The following is a 25,127-nucleotide window of genomic DNA, read 5'->3' as shown; positions in this document are numbered from 1 at the left end:
TCAGGAATAAAAGCAGTCTTTTCAACATTACAACTGAACCCAGCTACAAAGTGCCCCCAGGCTGCTTCATCTGTGGTGCAGCAGCTGAAAGTAGTGTTGTCCCTGCACAGTAGAAAGGAAGTACTGGTGCAGATTAAAGAAACTGATGCAGACACCCCACAAGTTGTAAAATCAGTTTAAAGAGTCATGACAGTGACCAGACTTCTTTTCAAGTTTCCATTTTAATCAGTAAGCTTTAAGGATACCCCTGTTCACCTTTTAAAGAGTCCTCCTGCTGCCAGAGGAAGGCCACAATCACTTTCTCTTTAGATGAAAGTTGAGAGTCACAGCTGCCTTTTGAAGAAAAACACTAAATATCACCAAAATGTTGATAACACCTTTGAAGTGATGTTATTAAATGTTACGTGGTACCTGAAAGCCACGTAAAAAGAAGAAAAGATTTGCTGGTGTACTGTTAAAGGGCTCAGCAAGCGACGTCTGTAGCTGGCTCGCCTGCCTGCTAATGATACTCAATCTGTTGGCCAGCGCCCTCCTGCCTGATGTCACTTTTTGGGGTACCACTGTCCTAGTGATGCATGGGGCCTTCCTGTGACAGTGACCCCCTCCTCTGCAGACAGGGTGGGATGCTGTGTGGTGGCTGAGGTCATTGAGTGTCTCCGTATAAAGTGGCAAAATGCAAGGTAGGGGCATGCTTGTGTCCAGGGGGGAGCCGCATGTACAAGAGAAGCGATGAAAGACCAACTTGAGGCTGTTTAAAATCTTCCTTGTGCTACACAGCCTTGTGCAGCTGCCACCTGACTACCAAATGGAAGGTGCTCTGCTAAAATTCACACCCTCTCCTGTGCAAGGAAAGGACTGTGGCCGATGGTAGCTCCCCTTGGTGCAGAGCATTTATTGGGGTAACTAAGTGCAGCTGTGTGAATCCCCTCAGCCTGCCCCAGGGAGGGGTGCAGGGACACCCCTCTGGCACCATGGATTGTGTATGGAGAGATGGGAACGAATAAGACAAGCTGGGAAGATGCAGGGAGCTACACGAGGGAAATACAACACCCACCTCTTCCTGCCCGCGCTCTTCCTTCCTTCCCCTCTGGAGAGGAAGGACTGCGGCGGGAGGAAGGCAGGAGGATGTGCCCAGCCAGTAACGGAGCGGAAAGAAAGGTGGGGGGCCAGGCCGGCTGCTTCCTCCTGCAGTGAGCTGCTCCGGCGGCTGAGCAGGAGGATGTCCAAATTTAACTCTTGTGTAAATAACAGGGGGAAGGGAGTAATCACAAACTGGAGGTCACTCAGATGGGATGCAGGCAGGAGCAGTGCCAGGGCTGGTATGGGCACCTCTGCCCTTCCCTTCCCTTTCCCTCTGAGACCTACAAGTTTTAGAACTGACACTTTTCTTGGTTTGTATAATTCTGTTCCTTCCCTGATTCTGTATGAGGAAACAGCCTCCCTTGATGGGTGCTTGGGTGTTGCTTTTGGGACCAGAAGTGCTTTTTATGCACAAAAAAAAAAAAATCAGATGAGGAATCATGGCAGCTTGTGCTGAAGGAATGTCCTGATGCGATTGAGTTGCACAATGATTTTTAGAGTTAACAGATTTGTTCTGGGCCTTCCGTACTGGGAAGCTATGTGGCTGGAATGGAGTGGGCAAACCTTTCAAGAAGATGAACGAAGAGTTAACGTATTGCTAAAGCATACATAATACTACATAGTGATGAAATTTATGGGGTTTTTTTGGTCATAGTTTCTACTGGTGACTGAAGTGTCACAACCCTCTAAAAACAAATAAGCATTTCTGGAAGACACTTGTTATGCCCTGTTCAAGAACTGCAGCAACCTCTGAATTGAAGCTGAAAAAGAAATAACTGCCTAGGAGCATAAAAACTGTCCTGACGAAATCCCTCGTAGTGCTGCGTACTACTTGTACGTATGAAGACCTTAAGTTACAAGGACACTTAAAGATGATCCCCTACCTGCCAGCACAACGCCAGTATATCTCTATTTTTCACAGATCAACGCACCTGGAAACAATGCAGTTTTGGAAGGAGCCAGTGGTATTTTGGGGAATATACAGAATTTGGGACATTCTGCTGCTCGCCTCAATAGACCTGTAGGTTTTAACTTCCTGCTTGGGATGGGACAGCATTCCTGCTCTGGCAACCCCAGTGCTGAACTGTCTGAACACCCCACAGCTGAGCCCCCCCAGCTGAGCTGACCTACCCCGTGCCTGCCCCTGACCAGCGCTCTCGTGTTCAAGTAGCTCCTGCTACTTTTGGTAGCAAGCAGTGAATGCAAATGCCCATCCTTCAGTAAGCTGTGTGCAAGTGTTTCCACCTCCACACGATTTTTGTCACCTTATCATTATGTCATTACATGTAGAAAGGAGAAAATCCCACCACAGCATGATATCCCAAGTGGTAACAGACAAGAAATTGAGAAAATCTTCAAGCTCATGTGCAGTGCAGTATCTCTGGAGGTCCCTGAGCACTGGGGTGCTTTCAGGCTGTCTTCATGCCTGGGTTTTCTCTACCTGCTCAGGTACTTTGGCTGTAATGGGAAGATCTGTGGTGGGCTGGAAAGAGGGGGGAAATGGAGAGATCAGCGGCTGGAAGCAGTGTCATCAGGCCATGACATTGAACCCAGGGGAGAGAGAGTTGAGTGCTGGTGAGGTGCGACCACAGTGACAAGGTGGCAGCAGTGATAAAGTGCAGTCTAAATGCACAGACAGAAAGTTGGCAGCTTGCTGTGCTTTTAGATGTGCGCATTTGGCCTTGACAATGCCCTGACTCGCTCCGTGCTTTGGGTTTCCATCCCAAGGAGAGGGCATTGCTCAGCACCGAGAGCCTGAGCACGGGGTGGCAGAGAGCCTGCTGACAGCAAAAAACTGTGGCTTGGACCCAAAGAGCTGAGGAGAGGAGAGATCTGTGGCACAGCACATCTTGGAGTAACACCCTCCTGCTACAGCAAGACCTCCAACACAGCTCTCCTTGTGCATGAGGCTGTGTTACACCAGGAATAGCCAGTATGTCATTTAGTCAAGGTTAATTCGAGGTATAGCCATCTGTAGGAGCAGGACAGGAGGAACTGGCAGCCTTCTGGAGGCTCATTTCATGCATTCACTGAATTTTTTGGTTAAATTAAGTAGTTATATTTAAAAATCTAATGTCCTTCATCAATGAGTATAAGGCAAAACTCTGTTCCAAACTCATTAGGATTTCCTATTATTTTGCTCACGCAACATGTGCAAAAGTCATATCAGCCAGAGTGGAAGCGCTACGCCCCTTCTGACAACAAAATGTTCTTATGGAAACGTGCCATGGATATGGCAATGTGCCTGGGAAGTACCTTCGCTTCACTCAGTGTAGACGTGTTTAAAAATAGATATGATGGAGATACTGAAATGCTTCAAGAAGAGGAGATGCCAGAAACTGCCTGATGAGAAGCAGAATTTTAAGGAGGTACCTTGTTCTTAGGCCAGTAGATTTAGCAGTAAGGCAAATGCTTTACCCACAAATAGGTATTTCTAAGCAAACCCTGGTCAGCAAGAACTGAAGGGAATTTGGAGAGCAATTCCACAGCGAGAACAAAACTGGCTGTGCGGTGCAGGGAGAGTCGCATTACTGAGCTCACTGTGTCAGGGATAATTTGTTCCAGCTTTACTACTGCTGGTACTCCTGGTACTCACTACATTTATTTTTTTCTTCTGAGAAGTGAATAGGTGGAAAAAAGGAATTCCTTCTTGTAAAACAGTCACTCTTTCCACTCCTTTGTGGCCTTTGCTAGAGCTTCTTGCAGCAAAACTACATATTCAAACCTAAAGGAAACTAATGCTTAAATCACATGTATTCATGTCTTATAATACAGAATAAGATCTTTAGATCCATGCATATGTATGTTTATATATATAAATTCCTTTTGGAAATAATACAGCCTTAATCTTGACTGGGAGATATCAGCCAGGTACTGGGAAGCTGTGTGACCAATTCCAACAAACCAGCACTAAGCAACTACAACAAAAACCACCTCAACTACCAAGGCTGAATCACGAGCTTCCCATGTGGGCAATGTTCCCCCCACCTTCAGATCAAGCCAACAGAGGGGCTGATGCATTCACACAGCACAACAACTTGGGCAAAGCCTGTGAATACACACTTGTGTTGCTGTGCACCCCTCGCTTGCTCCAGGTGCTCAGTGCATTTCACCAGCCACAAAAGCAGAGGATAGAATGAGGCTGAGCCATCTGAAGCGGGGTAAGTGAAGTGTGATGGAAATCAAGGGCTGGGACTTACAGCAAACATGTCTGAAAGGAAGACTTTACCCCTGAATGTGTCCAGGAGTGTAGGACGTGACTGAGCAGGTATGATTTTCTAGGAGCTGAAATTTGAGTGAAAAGTGCAAGAGACGATGGCTTTTCTGCACTTGCTGAGCTATGCCGTGAGAAGAAGCAGGGGCAGCCTATTGAGAAGGGACAAAAGATGATAAAGAACATACCAGAAGACAATCACAATGTAACGCTTCTGTTTAATTGCTTTGTTCAGGGTAAGGCATGTATGTTACTGCAGTGGCAATGGCAGAAGAAATATTTTTAGCCTTTTTTCATATTTTGCAGTGTGAAATTGCATATACAGGACACTTCCAACATGTGCAATGGGAATGCTTCCACTGTCACCCAAACCAGTGAAAGATTGCCTTGCCCTAAACGCTCTGATTCTGTATTGCTTTTGTAGTTCTTACATTAAGTGTAGAAACTCCTTCAGAGAAGTATATAAATAACATCCAGCATGTCTGTCTTGGGTACCTGCCACCACACCTGGGTGCCTTTGTTGTTTGTGGCCTCTGAGCTTCCGCTGTCCCTGTGGGTGGCACTAGGGGCTTAAGGCGGAAAAGAGTACAGAAGTTTTTGGTCTTGGCCACAAACCAAAAGCACGCTCTTAAACTCACTCAAGTTAAAATCCTGACTGAGGCTAACAGAGTTCATAATTCATGTATGAGCCAGCAGACCAAGTGAAGTCTCTTCTCAGACCTGTTACTGTGTGTGGCAATTGCTTTGACTTTCCCAGGATTTTTATCTTGACATCCACTCTTGTAGTGGATGACGGAGATGAATCTGGGTCAGCTGGGCTGAGCACTTTGCTCTTCTTCCTCTTGTCTTGCTGGGACCAAGCGGAACAATTCTGGCCTCTTCCGTATAATAAAACGCTTCCTCCTGCTGTATTATTTTATGAGGGGAAAAAAAAAATATTTACTGAAGTTCCATAAGATCTTGTTCTTTAGTCTTGACTGAAATTATCAACTTCTCAAGCATGACACAAGGTGGTGTACCAAAAATGATTACAACCTCAAGTAGAGTAAGTGGCACAAAGAACAAAAAGGAGAAAAAGAACGCTAATTTGTGAAAATATTTCTGCTAATAATGAAGGAAAAAAAAGTGATAGTCACTTGCTCAGCTCTCTCAAATTCCTAACCTTAAAGAAGCATCAGTTTTCAGCAGAACAGAAACTTCCTTCAGCCCAGCGTTGTGTTCTGTAGCACCCGTGAGCCTTGAAAGGACATCCTGCAAAAATACCAACCCTTGGAACAAAATCCTCTTTCTGGAGTCAGTTGCGAATTTGTAAAAGAGATATTTGTGAGCTCTGAACTTGACAAATTCCATGAATTTATTTTTTGTTTATTCATAATAACAATGTTCTGTGATGGGGGAGAGAAGAAAGGTAGACCTCACAGCTATGCCTGCTTGACATTAAAGAAAAGTCTTTTTGTTCTTAACTTAGAGAAATTGGCCCATAAAATTGGCTGGGAGCTGCTCGCTCATGTGAAAAAATGACCCCTGCAGCACTGCCAAAGTCAGTGAGACCTTGGGTGATCTGCTGCAGTGCTGCTGGTCGCACGCGTCCCCTCAGCCCCGGGGCTGCTTCCACGTGCCCGCGCAGCGTTGCCGCGATGCGTTAACTTGACTGGAGAGGTAAAGAAAGACAGCCGTTTCTTCCCACTTTTCTTTTTTTTCTTTCCCATTTTTCTAGGATATGGAAACCACTCTCAATATTGTTTAAAAAAAAAAACACAACACAAAACATCGTGATACTGGATTGAATCATAAGCTCTTAAAGATGGTATATTTCAGGCTATTTTACTTGCCTTCTGGGTTTTGTATTTTTTTTTTTAAAGGCTTCATGGTTCAGATTAAGAAAATTTTCTAAAACACCCATGAGGGTTAGGAACATACTTCTTAAACAAAAGCTGTGGTTCTCATGGAATAACATTACTTCAAGAATTATTGTGAAAGGAAAAAAAAAGGCAACAACCTAGATATGAGAGATGACAAAATGACATGCTGTATATGGGAAAGAATGCATACTGCTGCAGCTGACTATAGTGATGTAATAGGATGCAGACAGAAGGGAAAAAAAAGTCCTATAATATAGGAATTTATGCGCTTTTTTTTTTTTTTAATATTGAGCAAGTCTTTTCCCAGCTGCACTTCGAATGCAGTGCTGTAAGCTGCTGCTGGGGAGTTCTGTCTGAGATGGCAGAACTCAGACTGTCCTTTGTGAGGGCATTCACAGCCCAGGCGGGCAGAGCCACAGTGACCGAGGGCGCCTGCTGGTGACACCGAGCCCGGTGGAGTACTGCTGAAAACAAAACAACTATTGTGGCACAGCCGTGAGCTGTGCGCGTTGTGGCTTGGCATTTTGGGGAATCATTGGGATGGGTTAACACTATGGGTCTCCAAACAGCTGAAGGGAATCGCTCCTTGGTGGATATTGCTAGTGGTCTAGGAAAGGCAATCCCCTTTCCCTTTAAAACTGGGTTTTAAACTGGTGTGTTAATGGTTTCAGTGGTGGTCTGTGATTTTAGGTAGTATTAGTCCAAGTGCATGGAAGGGATCTTTCCTGTGTTTAACACTGACTTCTGGGCAATGCGTTATGTGCTGCTGCTGCAGTGCCACACAGAAGGAACTAAAGTGTCAGATGTGCACTGCTCTAGAACCATGGTACTGGTTGGACATTAAGGCAAGGGACTCTACTGGAAAATCCAAGTGTTTTTTTTTTCTTTTTTGTGCCTCTGGCTTTTGAACTACTAGAGTCAATTTGTGATCAGGTTTTGATGTTTTCCCATGTAACTATGGGGGCTGAAACTCAACTTTTAAACAAAAGCTGAATTCTCATTAAAACACTTCAGGAACTGCATGTTGAAATAAAACCCTAAATGTGACAGCTCTTGTGAGAAATAAAGGGATCTGGGATACTTTGTGCAGTCACTTGGAGTGCAAAGTCCTTAGGGCATCTTTTATTTATCTGCAGCACACAATCCATGCAGGCTGTAAAAATAATGGATCTTGCAGCCTGTTGAAAGTATTCAGCAGTTCTTTAGGAAAGAGCTTACTGATTGTATTTAGAGACCATATTTCTGATAAAACTAAGCAATTTCCTGTGTGGTTAGCAAAGAAAATATCCCTCATGTATTTTTACTGCTTGTGCTTTTCATTACGGATCTATATTATATATCTGAAATTCTGAATGGGTCTGTAAAGTCAACTAGAAATTTGTATAAGCAGTTCTTTCCTCTAAAAAGTGAAATATTATCAAAAAAAAGGGAAAAACTTCAGCTCTTTTTTGCTGCAGTCAGGTAAATCACTATGTGACTAGTTTTTCAGTGAAGGATTACAGCAGGCAGTGTTTCTGAAAAATCGTGTATGGTTCACAAGCATAAATCGTGCCAGACTCAGGCTTTCATCGAGTGCTGCTTATTGTTGTTAGGAGAGCATAATCCAAGCTCAGCGCGGGTAGTGCAGCGCTCGGCAGCGTGATGCAGGTGATGAAGTGGCGAGGATGCAGTGTTCAAAGGCAGCCTCTGGCAGGTAGCAGACAGAGGGAAATTGGCATCAGCCAGGCATCCTTCTTCCATCAGCGTTGTTGTGGAGGCATGTCCCATGGGTATTGAATCAGAGTAGGAATTAGGAAGAGGCAATTTCTTCTCAAACGCTGCAGTCATTGAGGATTATATTCCCCAACTGTAGATTGGGTGTTTCATGGCCACAGTTGTAACAGATGGTCTGGATGTCTCGCCTATGAAGGGCAAACCCAGCATCTTTTCCCAGTGCTGAGGTGGGGAATGTAAGCCATGAATTATCAGTTTCTTTTTTTATGGAATCATGGAAAATGACATTTTAAAGACTTTAAATAAAATGTTTGAAACCAATCTGGTTTCAGTTATAGCTTTCTTTAGATATATTGGTATACTATATCCTCAATAGTAGACAAAGACAGTGTTCATTGACAGCTGTGAATAGAAGAATAATTGAAAGTCTGCCCATCCTTTCAGGACTCCTGGGTCGAAGCAGACATTGCTCAGCCCAACAGGACGACAGTCTGCCATTGCTTGAGAGAGCTCTTAGGAAGAAGTGCTGAAGCTTTGCCTTCTCCTTTGAGTTAATAAACCTGTTTTACCTGAATATGGAATATTGTAAAGATTTGAGATTACTGTTTAAAAGAAAAAAAAAAAGGCTTAGATGAGAGGAATTGTGGTTTACAAATTTACATTGGATCTAAATATGAGGTGGATTACATCAGTAATGGTGATGGTGTAACCCACTGTGGGTTTATTTATTTATTTAGCAGAAAACCACTACATTAAGCAGCCTCCAGTCCAGATAATTGTTAGCTACTAATTGGCTCTGAGGAGTTAAGCACTCATAATTGAGGACATTAGTGACTGGTTTGCATCATCGCTGCCTGTCTGTGAGCTCGGGACATGACACACCTACACAACCAGCCAAGAAGTGACACGCATAGCTCACAGTTGTGGTGCTAACTAGAAATGTTGTGGTACGGGCAGTCCTGTGGGCTCCTGTGGTTCCAGGGAATAACCGTGCCACTCTCTGCCCTGGGCACAACGTGGACGGGTCCCTGAGGCTGGCCTCAGGACATGTAATGGTATGGATGTGCACAGGGGGCTGCTCGGCATCTCCCCTGCTCCTCTCCAGCACGTTGGCAGCAGTGCAGCCTTTAACACATAAGTGCTACCGCTATTGAAATACAAAGGGTAGGTGAAGTTCTGAATTGACGGAGCATCCAGGCTCAAGAATTTACTAAAATGTAGGGACACTGCTGGATTAAACACAGCACAGCACGCCTTTTCTTGACCTCTTGTCAAGCATGAATTTAGGTGATGTGGCAGTGTTTTACGGATTTCATGCAATGGCCTTGAACTTCTTTGCTTTTAAATAGCATTCAGAAAACTCTTAATGAAGAATGGATGAAGAATAAAAGAATATACAGAGCTTGGCATTAAACTAATAACTGTTTAATTTCATATGTGAGGAAAAGATATAACTGTTGTACTAGTGGAAAATGAGTTATGGCTCCTCTGCTAATACACTTTTAAAGGAAAAAAAAAATGAAAAGTGGCTATAAAATAACAGTGGTAATTTAATGTCTACGGGGAGTGGTATTTAACAAAATTAAATGATCTTAAAACCTGACTGGTTCAAATGCTTATGTTCAAATTCCTAGCAAGTAAGAACAGGACCAGCGATCACAAACTGATTCCAGCATTCCAGGTGGATTTGGCTGGGTTACCAATTTGTAATCTGCTTACACTACGCCCAACTTTAAAACTCCTTAAAACCAGGCTGCTCAAAAACACCGACAAAAGCGTTCCCCTCAGCCTATCGCACGCTTGTAAGGGAGCTGTTCGCCTCCCGAGTAACCAAAATACAGCTCCGCTCTGAGGAACTCGAGGGTCCCGGGTCTCCCGGAGCAGCAGCCGGGCCCTGAGGGCGCCGCCGCCTGACAGGCACCGCGGCCGGGCCTGGCCGGGCTTGACCGGGCCCCGCTCCCGGCCGGCCCCGCTCCCGGCCCCGCTCTCGGCCCTCCCGTGCCCCCTGGCGGCCGGAGCGGCCCGGCCGTGCCCCGGCGGCCCCGGGCCGGGTGATCGGGTTCTTCCCCCTGGGGCTCGCCCCGTCCGCAAAGCGGCGACGCGGAGCTTTCCCTGAGGGAGAGCAGCCCCGCTCCGCTCGCCTCGGGGTTGGGCGAGGGCGAGGCCTTCTGCTTGGGTCGAGAGGGAAGCGAGGAGCACAGGGAGCTCTTCTCGGGTGCTGCCTGCGCTGCGCGGGGCTGATTTTGGTGGGCAGTTAGAAAATCCGCGGTCTAGAGGGGAGCAGTCAGAGCAAACTTGTGAAAGCCTCTGATCTCAGTCTTTAAAAGCTCTCGCTGAGCTGAGCGCTTTTGCAGCCCGGTGGTGCGGGGAGCACTCAGCCCCTCGGCCTTGTGGAGGAGGCACAACCCACAGCGTGGAGCATCCCGGGCCTCTCGTTGCTCTGGGGCCGCTGGAAAAGTTCTTCAAAAGTTACAAGCTGCACATTTGGCTCTAGCTTACACTGTGCAGACTGTTTAATAAAGATGATTAGTTTGGAATTACTCTCCACTAGTAGCCTCATAGACGAGGAGTGTTTGCGAAACCTGCAAGGTGCATTTATGGGGCTGCAGGTTTTGCTGTTTACCTGCATGCTGCTGCTTGCCATACGAGGCTGACCATGCTCAAACCATTAGTAGTCCAACGTCTGCCCAATAGCTTAAAAACAGAAAATGTGGCAGTTTAAAATTATCCCTTTCTGAAAAATGATGCACTTTTATCTTCTTGTAAAATTTGTCATAATGTGACAATTGGTTTTCTTATACAGAAGAGGGTTAAACAAGAAAAACTTCAAGCTTTTAAAACCATTTTGCTAACAGTCTTCACAAAATAATCTGTCACTTGAATAACATTCAAAGGAGGCGACACTGACAGGTACTGACTGTACTTGCAGGAAGGGCGCACCAGGACTGTAAATGACCTCGCTGCAAAAGATGTGATGTGGGCTATGATCAGTATAGTACTTACAGGCAAATGCAAATGCTACCTTAACCAAAAACAGCCCTGCAAACACCCTGATCCCATTCTGTAACTGGCAAGCATCATTGGGAACTGTCCTGAGTATGCACGTGGGCACACACTGGATATGATCAATTAATTTACAAATTGCTCAAAATTACAAATTGTTCAAAATTGCAGAGCCCTGTTTAGAAACTGGAAGGAGAGCTGGTTGTGCCCACCCACACAGTGCCTTCCTGCACTGACCTGTGTGGAGGGCAGACCTGCACTATGGTCCTTACGTGGTGAGGGGAGGCCGGGAGGCGGCCTCATGTGAAATAACAAAGAAGATGGGTGTGCTGCTAGTGCTTGCGTCTGCTCCATTTTATTCGAGTAGCGCTGCTGCAATGCGTTTATATCAAAGGAGAAGTTAAAGCCTGTATGATAGGATTTTTGTTGTTCTGAATTGAGAACTCCTTTTATTCTGCTAATCCTTTCACCGGCTGCAGGCTCTGTCTGCTCTTTTCAAGCTCACAGTCCACTGCTTTATTTCCTGCTTCTCTGTTCTGACTCTTGTACTTGGTCTGATTTCTCTACTTCCTTAACTTCTGACTTGTTCTCCTCTTCTCTTGCCAGTGTGGGGATATGTGGGCTGCATTTCATTACCCTGGAGAGCAAACCTCAGCCTGCCATGCCCCCTCTATGTGCTGCCATGAATATCACAGATAAGGCAGAAATACTGGGAAAAACCTGCTAGGGAGTAGGAGGCATTTTCCTGGGGAGTTTGTCACAGGAGTAACACTGTGTGAGCTCCAGCACACTGCCATGCTGACAGCAGCGTGTGTGGTGGTGGTAGGGCTGGGTCCACGCGGGGATTACAACCAGCCACCTTGGAGCTTCATATTCCACCTTCCCTTTCTGCTCTTGTCCCGGGCACCTAGAGGCATTCACGGTAGGGCAGTGCTGCCAGATGAGACGAGGGGACCCCTTGCCTGTGGGCATTTAGTACATAAAGGACCCTTGAAACAGAACACTAATGTGGTGTTAGAGAAGGAATTGTCACTTCTGCTAATTTCCAAAGAGAAACTGAACACCAAACCTGCCTTGGTGCTCTGAGAGGGATGGAGAGGAAACCCCTCTCATTCCTAAAATGCCTGGGTTGCTGTGGAAAGAAAGTGCAGCACTGCACACTATAAATAGTGCAGCTTTATGCTGTATTAGCCCTTGTTATCTGACTGTCTTACGTCTGTTTTCTGTGCTCTTTGGGCCTCAGTATCCAGACCTGGAAGTTTACCGGAAAGCAGCAGAGAGGTGTTGTTAAATCTCCTGATGTAGGTCCTAACGCCCTGCCCCGCAGGCGTGCTGGGGGTAGGGTGGGGATCTTCTCTAGCACACCGAGTGCCTCATTACCACCAGATAACTCCTGATTTTCTGAAAAGCAACTGATAGTAGAGCAAGGCGTCCCTGTCATGGCTCAAGAGGCAGATGCCAGACCATGCAACTGGTTTAACGTTTGTTTCTTGGCTGAGAAATCTTACTAGAGACAGCTGCGCCTCTGGGACAGCTCTCCCATGCCCTCTGCACCTGCAATAATCTTCAGTATTTATCAAGAAGAAAAGCAATTACAAAACGCTGCTCTACAGCTCACCAGCCTAGCTTTAATACCAGCCAAAGAGTTCAGCTGTGTCGGGGAATGCTGTGGGTCAGACGAGGACAATATGACGAATACAGCTTTTTGCCAGCCCAGGCTCTTCAGTCCTGCTCGGTCCAGTGGTAGGGACCCTCGCACCAAGCATAACTTGTGTTATGGAAAAAATATATATTTTTAATCTCTATTGAATGTGAATGAGCATGGTGAACAGATTTATTGAACAGTCTGGAAAATTTAGCAGCAATTGCTGCCCAGCAGGAAAGCCTCTTCCTGTCTGTTCCTGAAAGTTGTCAGTCTTCATGGAGGTATCATCATTTGCCCAGTTGCCTAATTAGAAAGATGCAATAGTATGCAATTTCAGGAGTTGCACAGTACACTTGTCCAAGGGCACAGACAGAACTTCTTTGTGAGATGGTGCCAGCGGAAGAGACCAGCCTGGAAGCTGGCACTGGCTCCCTGACCCCCACCTTGCTGCGGCACCTCCCTGCTCACCTCACCTGGGATCATTCTGCAGCTTTTTGCTGGGAAAAACATTCCTCCTTTAATGCACATACATTCAGCAAAGTGAATATTGTGAATTAAAAACGTCTTTACATGCATTGAGGCCCTTTCAACTCCCAGCTGTGGCTGCCAGAACCTGCATGTGAGCCGTGCTTACCCCAGGACTCTGCAGCAGCAAAGGGACTTGGGGTGACTCCTGGCAATGCATATTTAAAACAAGAAAATATGAAAAGAGTAGTAACAAGCTACCCAAAAATTGTTGTGGTATATCTCAGGTTAGAGGAAGAGGTCGAACAGGAACCTCCTTTAAGCTCTACTGCCATTGCCTGGGCTCTTACACAAACCGGATTTTGCATGCAGATATAAACAGGACATGCGCAAAGTTTGCTGCTCTTGTAGGTTTCACAGCTCTGTGATCAGAAATCAGTCAGGCACCCAACTTTACGTTCTGGTTGTAAATCTGTGTTAGCAAAATTCTGCTGTACTTAACGTCACCTCTATCAGCACAGTGTCATTAAATCTCTAAATGGCTTTGTCTCTGTTCTAGCAAATACAACAACATCCTTAAGTTTCATTAAAGTCAACAAACTCATGTGGAATTTAAAAGCAAAAAATGGTATTCAAGTATGTTTCCCAGGGTGGGCACAACTACTGCACAGTGGCTTGGGACCAGTTAAGAAAAAGGTCTTTAATCTTCTGTTGGGAGCCCAAGCACTAAGGGGAGGCATTCCTTTTGTACATACTCAAAATATGTACAGGATTTCGGTACCTTTTGTAATAGTCTGCTTAAATCTTAATGCGTTGCTTGGTAACTAGCTGTGTCCACAGTGAACACACAGACGTATCCTACTGGTCTCTGGCAGAGTTTATTGTAAGAGGTTGCTTTAATGCAACAAGATCTACTAGCAGTAGTACAAAAAAAGTAGTTTGTCGGCTTATTTTTAATTCCAAGTATTTTAATTCTGTCATAAAAATAGAAATCTCTTCAAAGCTGAAGGCTAGGCATGTGAAGACACCACCCAGAAACAAATACTTCTTTCCCTTTTCTTAAAATATTGATTCAGCTATTTTTTAATTTAGCTGAGTCTAAGCACAGTGTTTGGAAGTAACAAGCTTGGGTACTTTTTGCTGTTTTATGCTAACTAATGCTATTACTATTTTCAAGATACTTAATAAAATGAGCTGATTATGTATGTTTCCAAAGTGCATGGCTTTTCAAGTTTTCAGACTGAAATTAAGAAAATTAGAAACAATGAAACTTACAAGCATTTACCAGAGTTCAAGCTCAGCGCTACTTCTTTGGAAAGCCAAACCAAACCACTCCGCACCCCTTCACCACTTAGAAGAGTTGATCCACTATCAGTAGCACTATTTATTTCCAAGAATTCTTGTTCATTTTATCAGTCTGCATTTATGAAGTCCTAGAACGCTGTTTCTGAAATGGTTTGGTCTCCCATTCATGGACATCAGAACTGTCTGCGTTGTTTAAAATTAGTGATGAAACAAGGCTCGAACCCCAGGTTTCCGGCTACCCAGGAGACAAGTCTGCTATAAAAACAGGACAAAATCTGGGCAGAAGAAATAAGTCAGAAGGAAATGAAAATGAAATATAGTTTGAGATGACCTCTTTGAAAACAAGCAAGCAAACCCCTTTGTATTAAGCTCTCAGGAGAGCTGTTAAAGAATTCTGAAAGTAATTCAGAGAAGGAGCTCAGCCTCTCGTTTTCATCCTTCTAGTCCATTCCCTGCTATTCCCTAATAAAAACTGATCCCAGGCGTGTTTTGTGCTAAAGGATGAATTTTTTATGGTATGAAAGCATACAGTTTAAAGCCGTAAGTCCTTGTATTCCTTGACAATCATTATCTTTAACTTTATGGAGATGCACATACTGATCCTTTCCAAGGCACGGGTTGGCAGGGAGGCAAGGAATGCTCCTCTGAATTCATAAACCTTCCTCACAGGGTGTGAGCAGGAGTGCATGATCTCACAGCACTATATGGGACTACAAAAAACCCATCTTATATGACGTGTGTTAATAGTTGGTTCTCAGTGTCTCACAGTAATTGCACAATGTAATAGCAAAAAGATGGAAAATGCTCAGAAACTACAAAAGACTAGAAAACTATTGATGCTTTTCCTTGTCAAACCACTAGCTTATTATATCATGCACAAGTATTCAACTGCAAGGAGTTTCCTGGAAAACTGCTTAATTTGTAGAGAAGGCACTTCCATATGGGAGCTCAACTTCTGTTCTCCACTGTCTGAATGCTTCTCTGTAGGGACTAAAGAGATCTAGAAAAGAAAAGCAACTTTTTCTAGCCATACTGCCCATCCCTGTGTGATTATCTGGTCCAGATTTAATGTAGCATTGTTAATGCATCTGTGACTTGTCCGGTGTCACAGGTGAATGTAACAGGTAGCCTTATGACATGAACTGATGTAGATCATATAACACTGTAGATTTTAGTTCTCTGATCTAGTGTATTCAATCAAAGAATGAGATTCTTTCTTAAGTTGATTTTTTCCTGGCTTTTGTGACTCTAAATAAGGTCCTTTTATTGTTTAAATGTATTTTTTGTGGTTTATTATATTAAGATGTTTGGCCTGATCTAGATTATGTGGCTTCGTGAAACTGATGAAAGAACTATTGTTCTTCACAGCAGAAAAACTGCCGCTCATCCAGATCACTGACCTATTTCTTGGAGTCAGAAGTAACCTTTCTGAAGTCTTCCTGATTTCTAATGCTATATTTTACACTATTGATCTTGAAGCCCTATGTTTGATGTGCAGTTACAACAGTATTTAAGGATCAAGTAAAAAAAATCAACTTGCCAAATGCAGAAATGGTTTATTTCTCCATAAGCTTTAGTACTACTCTAAAGAAAGCTGGAAATGAATTGGAGCAATTCAGCTGTTGGGGTTATTCCATTACTCAATGATACAGCCATTCCTCAGACTTAAACATCACCAGTAAGTGCCTCTCCACCTTTCTTTCTCTGAAATCCAGTGGAATTTGTCCCTATTGTCTGAAAGAAATGAGGAAGCATGTCCAGGAGCAAGAATTCAATCAGCTCATGCTAACACTAGAGTGGGCCATTCATTACTCTGAAATCAGAAAAATAGAACCTATGAGTTCCTGAAGACGGGAACAATTTGTAGAGAACCATTCCTCTAATCGTGCTTTTCAGTCCCAACTACCAGAGGCCAATGCCAGAAGAACACGACAGGAGAATAAACTACTACTGCATAAAGAGGTTATGTTGAGGCTGGCATGCGAAGAAAATGTATTTACCATTATATGTGGCTTTCTTCTTCAGGAGAGCAGGGTTTGCATATTCTCTATGCTTTCTCACTATACAGAGAGGGATACAGGCATTTAAAACAGAATTAGGTTGCCGAGATGCTCAGTCCATGCGGGATTGCTGGCTCTTCATTGTAGAACATCTGCTAAAGAAGTCTTTGGAAGACTTCAGGGTTTTTCAGGACCGGGAGAAAAAACAACACTGTTCGGATATTTTATAATATTTGGGGCACTTTGGTACTGACAAATGCCTTCTCATTTTGTCATGCAGCAATCAAGATGACAAAAAAGCGCAGCAGCTAGTAGAAACTCCCCCTGCAGCCCAACAAAAAAACAGGGTCTTGAAAGGAAAAGTTTGGCACACAAAAAGCTCCAAACACAAAAAAGCTAAACCTCCACCAAACCATTTCTGCTTGTTGTGAGCCTGCCAAAGCAGAACAGGGTTTCTCAACAGAAAAGGCTACATTATGCTAGAAGGAAATGAGCTGCAAGGCACAGGAAAAGGGAACACGAGTGGAGATTTATGGCACCACTGAAAGCAGGCACTGTACTGCCAGATCAGGAGTAAGACACTACCAGAAGATGCTACCTTTGTTTTTCTGTCTGTCAAGGAAGAAGGAGAGTTTCTGTTGCAGGGTATCTGCAGTACTGACGTCTGTAACAAAGCCCATCAATTCAGCCTTCTGATCAGAGCAGCTGTGGTCTGCCTAATCAGGATTTTCCGATTTTTTTGAAAAACAGAAGGAAAAAAAAAACAGCACTCAAACCCAAACCACCAGTCAATGAACATCTGTCAATTTCTAACTAGGAAGCAGAACTGTTACAAATGTTGCAAGTTTTGCTTAAGTATTGACAACTTCCTAAAGTACAAATCTTGTTTTTTTGTTTTGTTTTCTTTTTGAAAAGATTTTCATTGTCTACTACTGCTGTTTCTGAAGATCATATGGAAGGATTTGTTCATGCTGTTTTTTTTTTTTTTTTTTTTTTTACTTTTTTTTTATTGCTGCTCTTGCTCTCTTGCTCTCTGTGTTGTACATGGGGGACTTCATGTGCTGAGTCCTGGATACAGACTGCGGCAGAAAGGCACATCTGCGGACAAACAAAACCGTTTCCTATTTCTGGCATGACTCAATTAAGAAAAATACAAAGTTGTTTGTATTAATTAATTAATTTATGCTTATGCCAGGAATTTCTATTTAGAGCTCTTTTTTGCCTCCCTCTGTAAAATCAGCCTGTGAGGTAGCCGGCTAGCCCTAAGAAGCTGCAGGATCTCCCTGGAATTTTACCAAACTGAATTTACACTTTGCCATGGGTTTACTTGCAAGTAAAAACTGCAGTGTGTTTTTTCAGCTCCCTAAACGCAGGCGAAGGCCTACTCCAAAGGATCCTGATGGAGAACTATGTTGGCAACACCTCGAAAAACATGAGAATACACTGTGGTCCCTTAAAATGTATCACCCAACAAATGTAACTTGTACAAGCACTCTGGATGGACGTTTCTAGGTTTCTTTCTCTCAAAATGTAACATATGATCTTTCTCAGTAGCATACACCTTTTTTCATACTGGGTATCACCCAACTCAGGACACCTATCAGCTTTTCTTTACATATGGAACCTGGACATTGAATTTTCAATAGTTACGAAGCTCAGCCTAGGACTCTGGACTGCATGGAAAAATACCTTCGCAAGTGCTTCAAAAGTACCTTTGTGGTTTCTTGTTACCAGGGAAGACGTACCATTTATCTTGAACAAAAGTTGACTCCTGCCTTTATTTAACCATAATTTGCATTTATAAGAGGACAAGATATTGAATTGCATTTCTCTGCAGTCTAGGTCTGTCCTATTGTCCTGAAAAAAAATTAGTCATGTAGGTTTAAATACTTCATCTGCTATGCCAGCAAGCACCATGTGGAACTGAATGCTCAAAATATTAGTTAGCAACAAGTGTAACAGAGATAAGGAAGACTCTTTCTTTTTAGAAACATCTTTGTGTGTGTGTGTGAGAGAGAGAGAGCGAGAGAGACAGAACCACTGAGGTAATCTGTATTGCTCTCACAAGCCAGCAAACAAAAGCGTGTCCTGAAACTTCAGCTAGCTATGAAAGTGCACCACTCACACACAGACTCAGAGAGGGAGAAGCTCCTTGCTGCAGCACCGTTGTTTTCTGTAATCCCAGGTAGGATCACAGAAGTAGAAAGAAATCACCTAGAGATGTGGGTGTTTGTCATCTTTCTCTCATAACGTTTCTTTCTGCTACGGTCCTGTGACTTGGGTACTACTCCAGGAGAGTCCACCTGGCCTGTCTAGGAATGATCTCCTAATTATTCCGTACACTACTTGATAAAGAAGTGGATCTGACCAGTGCTGGTTGATTCAATGACCAACAAGCAGTTTCCTCAAGCAACAATGGCACATGAAATATGACCAAGTAGCTGGCATTAATACCTATACATTACCATTTAAGTTCTTGTATTTTTAAAAAAACATAAGTATAAAGATGATTCCTAGCTCTTCGTGTTCTCCTTCCTTAGTGTTAAGCTAGCAGCTTGCTGGATCCTGTAGTAGATGTCTGTATAAAAGCCTGTGAGACTTAGGGCATGTTAAAATGAGAGGAAGCACACAGGAAGGCTGGTAAATAGAGTTTTCTGTGAAGGGCAAGGAGGAAAAATCACATCCAGTGCAATTATAGCTCTGAACTTGGTGTCTCAGAGTGCTGTCCTTGGAAGTGGTATTTATGCAAGTGTAAACTTCCTGTAGATGCATGTGTCATCATTAGTTAATAAGAACAGTGCCAGGCAGGTGTAGTGGCAACCAAGGAAATTTATTTGGTCGTTTCCTTGATGCATTAGCATCATGCAGATAATATTTTCCATTACATGTTATGACAGTCCTGACAGGAGGAAGCACTTCCGAAGTAAGGAGGCTTTTCAGTTCATATATATTCTGCTGAGACCATCAATAAGGTGTCTGACTAATATCACCTATGGAACAAAGCGAGTGTTGGTTTTTGGGTGATGTTGACAGACCTATTCCAGAAAGCTATTTCCAGAAGCAGCAATAACTGAACGTATTGCTCACGGGCCATCTGATAACAGTTTTGATATTATCACTGTGGGATGGGCTTGAATTGGGAACCTGTTTATAAGGGTTCTTATGCCAAGCTTAGGTGTGAACAGAGTAAGTACTTCAAACATGTTCAAGCAACCAACTTAAGTCAGCTGATGCAGCTAAATTCCACCTATGCTCAGGAATATAAGGAGACGTATTTAGTTTTAGCTGGCATATTGCATTGTGGCTCAATTTGAAGCTCTTCTAATGGGTCTTATATAGTCTGGTTTATACTATATAAGATGGATATATGGATTTATACAACAGACTTCACCAAAATGTGAGTGTGACCCTATGGCGAATTGCATGCAGCTTTACAAGCTCAATAAACAAATGCTTTGAGACGTTTAACTGATATACATATATATATGTATGTATAAAACTATTTAATCTGTATAAAACAAGCAGTCAGACATCTCTTATTAAACAGTTAAACATCTCATGTATGCAACTTGTGGGTACAGTTGCATGTACATTTCTAACGTAAGAATGGTAATTTTGTTACTCAGACCAAAAGTATCAGGCTGGTATCAGACCTTAATCAGGCTGCTGTTTCTAATCCTTGTACTTTTCTAAAGAACAGTGGAATGTGGCAGGAACCACACAGAGCCAAGTCATGGAGCTTCTTACCCTGTTTTCATCTGCATTGGCATAACTCTTATTGAAGGCACTGGATAAGAATTTCTCTGTATAGCTCTTGTGCCCGTGCTCATAGAAAAGGCATGCAATAATCTTAATCACACATAGAGCTCTACAAATAAAGTATAACCAGCTATGTAGAACATGCATAAAATAACTGTTGAATTAAATATGACATTGATTTGTGTGTCTCCTAAATAATTAGTAACTGGGTTTTCAAGCAATTAGATAGTATCTACAAGTTGTTACTTAGTAGACAATAAAGCACGTTACTACTTTTTAAGCTGCACCACTTCATCGGAGTATTGGCAAGGTTAATTTGCAGTGTAATTGAGTACGTTAGGAGGTTATTAATAGCATGAGAGATTTGTTTTCACTGTCTGTAACCATACTTAAGATGAAGCAGTTTGGGTGCTCCTACAGCGAGTCTCAGGCACTTTCCAAAATTCTGTAGCAGAGATGAATTGCCAGAAAGATTTGTTACTAAACTAAACACAGTGCTCAGCTTTACAGTCATTAAGTATCAGTTTCTTTTTAGCATTAAAACAAGTTTTTATATTTAGTACCTGCATTTATACAAGTACACCCCAAAGAGGTGTTTTTTGCCTTAATGTGAAACCACCTTTGGAAACAGCCTTCTTCTTTGACTAGGCTTGTCTGCACGCAAATCTTAAAGATGTTAAAGTAACAAAGTCTTCAGTGATGTGAGAAAGCTAGGCTACTGGGAGAAGCCAAGGGCCATGAGATGGCTATAGAACAGGCATATTTATATTCCTAACTTGATGTACTTTGTTCTGCCATTTTTGAGGGAATATTTTCCATTATGTGACTGGTATTTCTTAGGGAAAAGTTTTTCAAAACTCTATAAAGAGAGGATAAAATTTTGTTTTGTGAGTCTACTAAGATGGCGTAGCAATTTTCGTTATATTGACAAATACCTCAGCTGTAAAAGTAGTAAGAAAATTGTCCTACAGTTGAGCATACAGAAGGACGATGAAAGAGGAACAGTTTCTTTGTGGGGAGTCAGCACAGGCTGGGTCTGCCCCTGCCCAGCCCCAGAGCCCTTGCTCCCCGAGCCAGGACGCATCCCACGGCGTAGGGCAGTCGGAGTGCTGCCGCTGGCTCTAGCAGCTGGAAGCCTGCAACGTTTGAGCTGGATGAAGCGGTGCACCTGTACCTCGAGACACTTCTTATTTCTGCGGGTGCAACTGTGAAACTTCCTGGGGTTGTAATGGGCTACGAAGTACTGGGAGACTCTGATGTTACTGGGGCACTCCCAAGTGCAGTGGGTTCACACCTCAGCACCTTCTCTTTCAGCTCACAGCATTGTGCTAGGGAGCACTCAGAAATCAATCTGATTTGTTCCTCCGATTGCAAGTCATATAATGCTTTATTTTAAACTAGCAGAATTAGTGTATAGATGGCAATCACAAGCTTATTAATCACGTTTATAGTCTGATATTCACAGTATTTTCCAAACACCCCCTATGTTTTCCCTTCCTGTTACTAATTAGCAAAGATTTTCATTCCCTACGTCCAACCTGTGGCTGGCTGAAACTGCAGCAGTCAGCTACAACGGGACGGTTGGTGCAGAGCTTACGGATCACTGCGTCAAACTAACTTTATTTCACAATGCAAAACCATCCTCTTACATTTTTGTATCCACAGCACCTCTATACACTGTTGGCATAAAGAAAACCTGCCAGCATATTTAACGAAAAAGAGACAGCATTAACTCCATGCAGAGCAAGAAGCGGTTTTGCCCAAAGGCGGCTTTTTCCAAGGTTTTCCAAGCAATCTGCCTTTGCCATGGGACACGCCGGGCTTCGATAATTAAACCCTAGAAGGGAAAAGGGTTTTGCCCCAGACGCGGGGACAGGGGCTGGCTGGGAACCCGGGGCTGCCGCCGTGCCCGAGCCCGCTGTGCAGCCCTCCCCGAGCTACCTTTACCGGGCAGAAAACCTGCGAGCCGCCTAAGTCAGCCTTATACCTCGAGACCCCTAAGCCAGCCTCCCCTTCCCTCCCGCTCCGCTCAGCGGCGACCCCGCCGGGTGCAGCCACCGGTGCCGGGGGGCGAGCCGTCCCGCCGCTCCGGGCACCCAGCGGCGGGGCTCTGGGGGCTCACCGAGCAGGCAGCCCCGCCCTTACCGATGATGATGGCACAGGCGCTGCCCAGCCCGATCTCCTTCTGCAGCGCCACCCGCGCCGGGCCGCCGGGCCGCTCCCCGCGCTGCTCCCCGCCCGCCATCGCTGCCCCGCGCCGCGCCGCGCTGCGCTGCCCCGCTCGGCCCCGCGCCGCGCATGCGCCGCCCCCGCTGAGGGGGCGCCGAGGGGACGCTGAGGGGGGCTGAGGGCAGGGCGCTGGGGCTGGTGCGGGGCGAGGCGTTAGCGGCAGGCAGCGAGAGGTAGGGGGCACCCCCGGCTAGGCCACTATCCCGCCGCCTTCCTTCAGTCACACAGTGCGATGATTTAAAGGAAAAAGCCGCCCCGACCCGCACCGGTGCGCTGTGGGCAGGCAGACATCGGTAACATCACTGAGGCGGTGGCAGGAGGTGCGAAGTGTTTCTGCCTTTATTTGCCCTCCCAGTCTCTGGGCTGAGGGGAAAAAGCGCACAAAAAGCCCCGTATAGCGGCTCCGTGTGTGCCGCTGTCCATACCGTCTCGGTCCTGGGGGCTCACCTGCGGCTGCCCTGCCCTCAGACAGCAATTAATGCTGAGGTAAATGTAGGGGAGATAACGTCCCCTAGTAACTCACATCACTCCCTGAACAAGCTGCTTCACAGAGTGACAGCGGCTCATGTTTTCTGTGCTCTCAGATGAAGTCAGAAAGTTAAACCCTAGGTTGAGAGCTCTTCTTGTTCAAGCTGTGATAGCCCAGGGTTTACTGAGGGAAATTCCTGCTCCTTGCATATAAGCCAAGGTAAACGCCACCCTGAGAGCACTTTTGCATTCATCGTATGGGCCCTCCTCACCTGAGAGAGGATCCCCCTGTGGATGACCTATTCTGGAAGTGCAGAGGCAGAAAAATTTCCTCACAAGAAAATCTGGTGTCCAGGAGATGTAGGAAGAAGGTAGGCATGGGCCAGTGGAGTGGCCAAGACAGAGATGGAAATTGGTCATGGGGCACTGGTGTAAATGGGAGGAGGAAGGTCTGGGATTGTAAGACATTGGCAAAGAAAGGTGGGAAGTTTCTGTGCTGATATCGGTCTGATTTTGTTTGACTTTAGAATGAAAAGTATGGCCTGGAAGCTGGTGAGTCGTTTGAGGGAATCAGTGGACTGTTCTCACAAAGCTGATAATCGTAAGTGATTTTACTTCATAAGGCTGCTTTATGCTGCCGCTCTTATAGAAAGAGTTATTGATTTTTCAGAGGCTGAGACTTGTTTCGTAAATTGATCTATCACTCCATAGAATTGTTGTTTCTAAACGAATTGCCTCACTAACTACTTCTAAAATGCTCTTTTATTGAATTACTATGTACTTTTTGTAAGGAAGCATTTTACAGGAAGATTTGCTTTCTGAACTACATAAATAGTACTACTGTTCTCATTTTAAAGACGGGGAAATGTGAAGGCTACAAATGAAAGTTCAGATGCTCAAAAGCAACCTGATCTTTTACGTATTTCTCCTAAGTGGTTTAAATGATCATTTCAGAGCTATGCTTTTCACTGCTAGCAACTGAAGTTATTTCTAGTACCTCTGAAAGTCTCTACGTGCTAATCTTATATAGGTATTATAATTAACTCAGTGCAAATTTGTCTGTGACAGTCTATTGTTTGTTCAAGCTAAAGAGAATAATGGATAGAACTTCATCAAAGTACAAAAATCAAGAAATAAAGAATGAATCTGTTGTTAACTGTTACTAACTGTATTACTGAGTTCTAAGAGCCTGATGATGAAGTTTAAGACCATTTAACCTTTACAGATCAACCACAAAATCTGTTAAGTGAATGACCACTTAGAAGGATAACACTGCACTCAGTTTCTTTTGCTGTGGTAGAAATGTTGGTTTGCTCTGAAATATGTGCATAATCTTTGTGGTTTTGTGCGGAAGATAAAAATCCCAGTCAGCCCTCTTACGCTGATTTGCAAGAAACAGTGTGCGCTGGCTGTGAGATGATGAAAACAAATACTAGAATTCAATTAACTCTAATAATCTTCTCCAACTCTACTGTGCAGTAGCTGCAGTTTTTAGTTCTTTGTGTATTTTTTTATGACTCCCCTCACCCTTGCCCTTTAATATTCTGACCAATTTAGGGGACTCCGCCAAGGAAAATAAAAATATTAAACAATCATACACGTGTACGCTCTGCTTATTGATAAGAATATCTTGTTCCATAACTGTTCCTCCTTGTTGAAAGACACGAGACACATCTCTGTGATTTGATTCATATGTTTTTAAGTATTTTACTAGTATTAAATATGGAAAAACCTAACAGAAAAGCACTGGGAGAGTCTCCTTAGGAGAGGCATGCAACAAAACATTAAAACTCAAAAAAGCAGAGGAGGAGGCTTCAGAACATTCTTTCTTCCCATTCAATTTCACATTGGGTGCATTTTGAACAAGGCTAAAAGAACAGTGTTGGCACAGGAGAACCACAGGGTGGAATCTCATCTCCATGCCAGGAAGACTTTGCAGCAGAAACACTGATGAACGGGCACATCTGATAGTGGCTCAGCAAGGCAAGGAAGTCATGGACTATACCTTACAGGTTCAGCACCAGATCCTGTTTTGGGAGTTCCAGGCTTGAGGGCAGCATCCCTCCCCTGCCTTTGTGTGGGGCTCTTCCCAGAAGGACCAGGAAGCCTTTGGCTGCTGGGCAGTGTGGGCTCCTGGGGCAGCTGCTCTCTCTGAGCCTCCTGTGGGAAAGACCTAAACCCTCAGCTGCCCACCCAAGGAAGGATCTTACGAACATCCATTTGAAGAGACCTGCACAGATAACGGTATACGATAGTCCTTTTCTCAATATGCACAGGATTTTTTGGTAAGTGCTTATTTGTGATGTCTGCCAGAATGTACTTCCTACTGCAGACAATAATCTTGTAAGAAGCTTAGCCTAATTACCCGGTCGTGGGGGTAATGA

At 44.2% G+C, this 25,127-nt stretch overlaps 1 protein-coding gene across 3 annotated transcripts in view; it reads right to left on the bottom strand.

The window, feature by feature from the left end:
* Positions 1-22,318, bottom strand: part of SLC7A10 (solute carrier family 7 member 10) — a 40,832-nt gene extending 18,514 nt beyond the window's left edge. For all 3 annotated transcript variants that reach the window (XM_035543309.2, XM_050713165.1, XM_050713164.1), the window contains exon 1: positions 22,192-22,318. In XM_035543309.2, coding sequence (XP_035399202.2) covers positions 22,192-22,291 — 100 coding nt within the window. In that variant the 5' untranslated portion in view covers positions 22,292-22,318. The remainder of the gene's footprint in view (positions 1-22,191) is intronic.
* Positions 22,319-25,127: the final 2,809 nt, after the last annotated feature.

Source organism: Cygnus atratus, chromosome 12 (genome assembly GCF_013377495.2).
Source record: "Cygnus atratus isolate AKBS03 ecotype Queensland, Australia chromosome 12, CAtr_DNAZoo_HiC_assembly, whole genome shotgun sequence".
Classification (NCBI taxonomy): domain Eukaryota; kingdom Metazoa; phylum Chordata; class Aves; order Anseriformes; family Anatidae; genus Cygnus; species Cygnus atratus.
The sequence above is the reverse complement of the archived record's forward strand: the minus strand, read 5'-3'. Positions and strand labels throughout refer to the sequence as shown.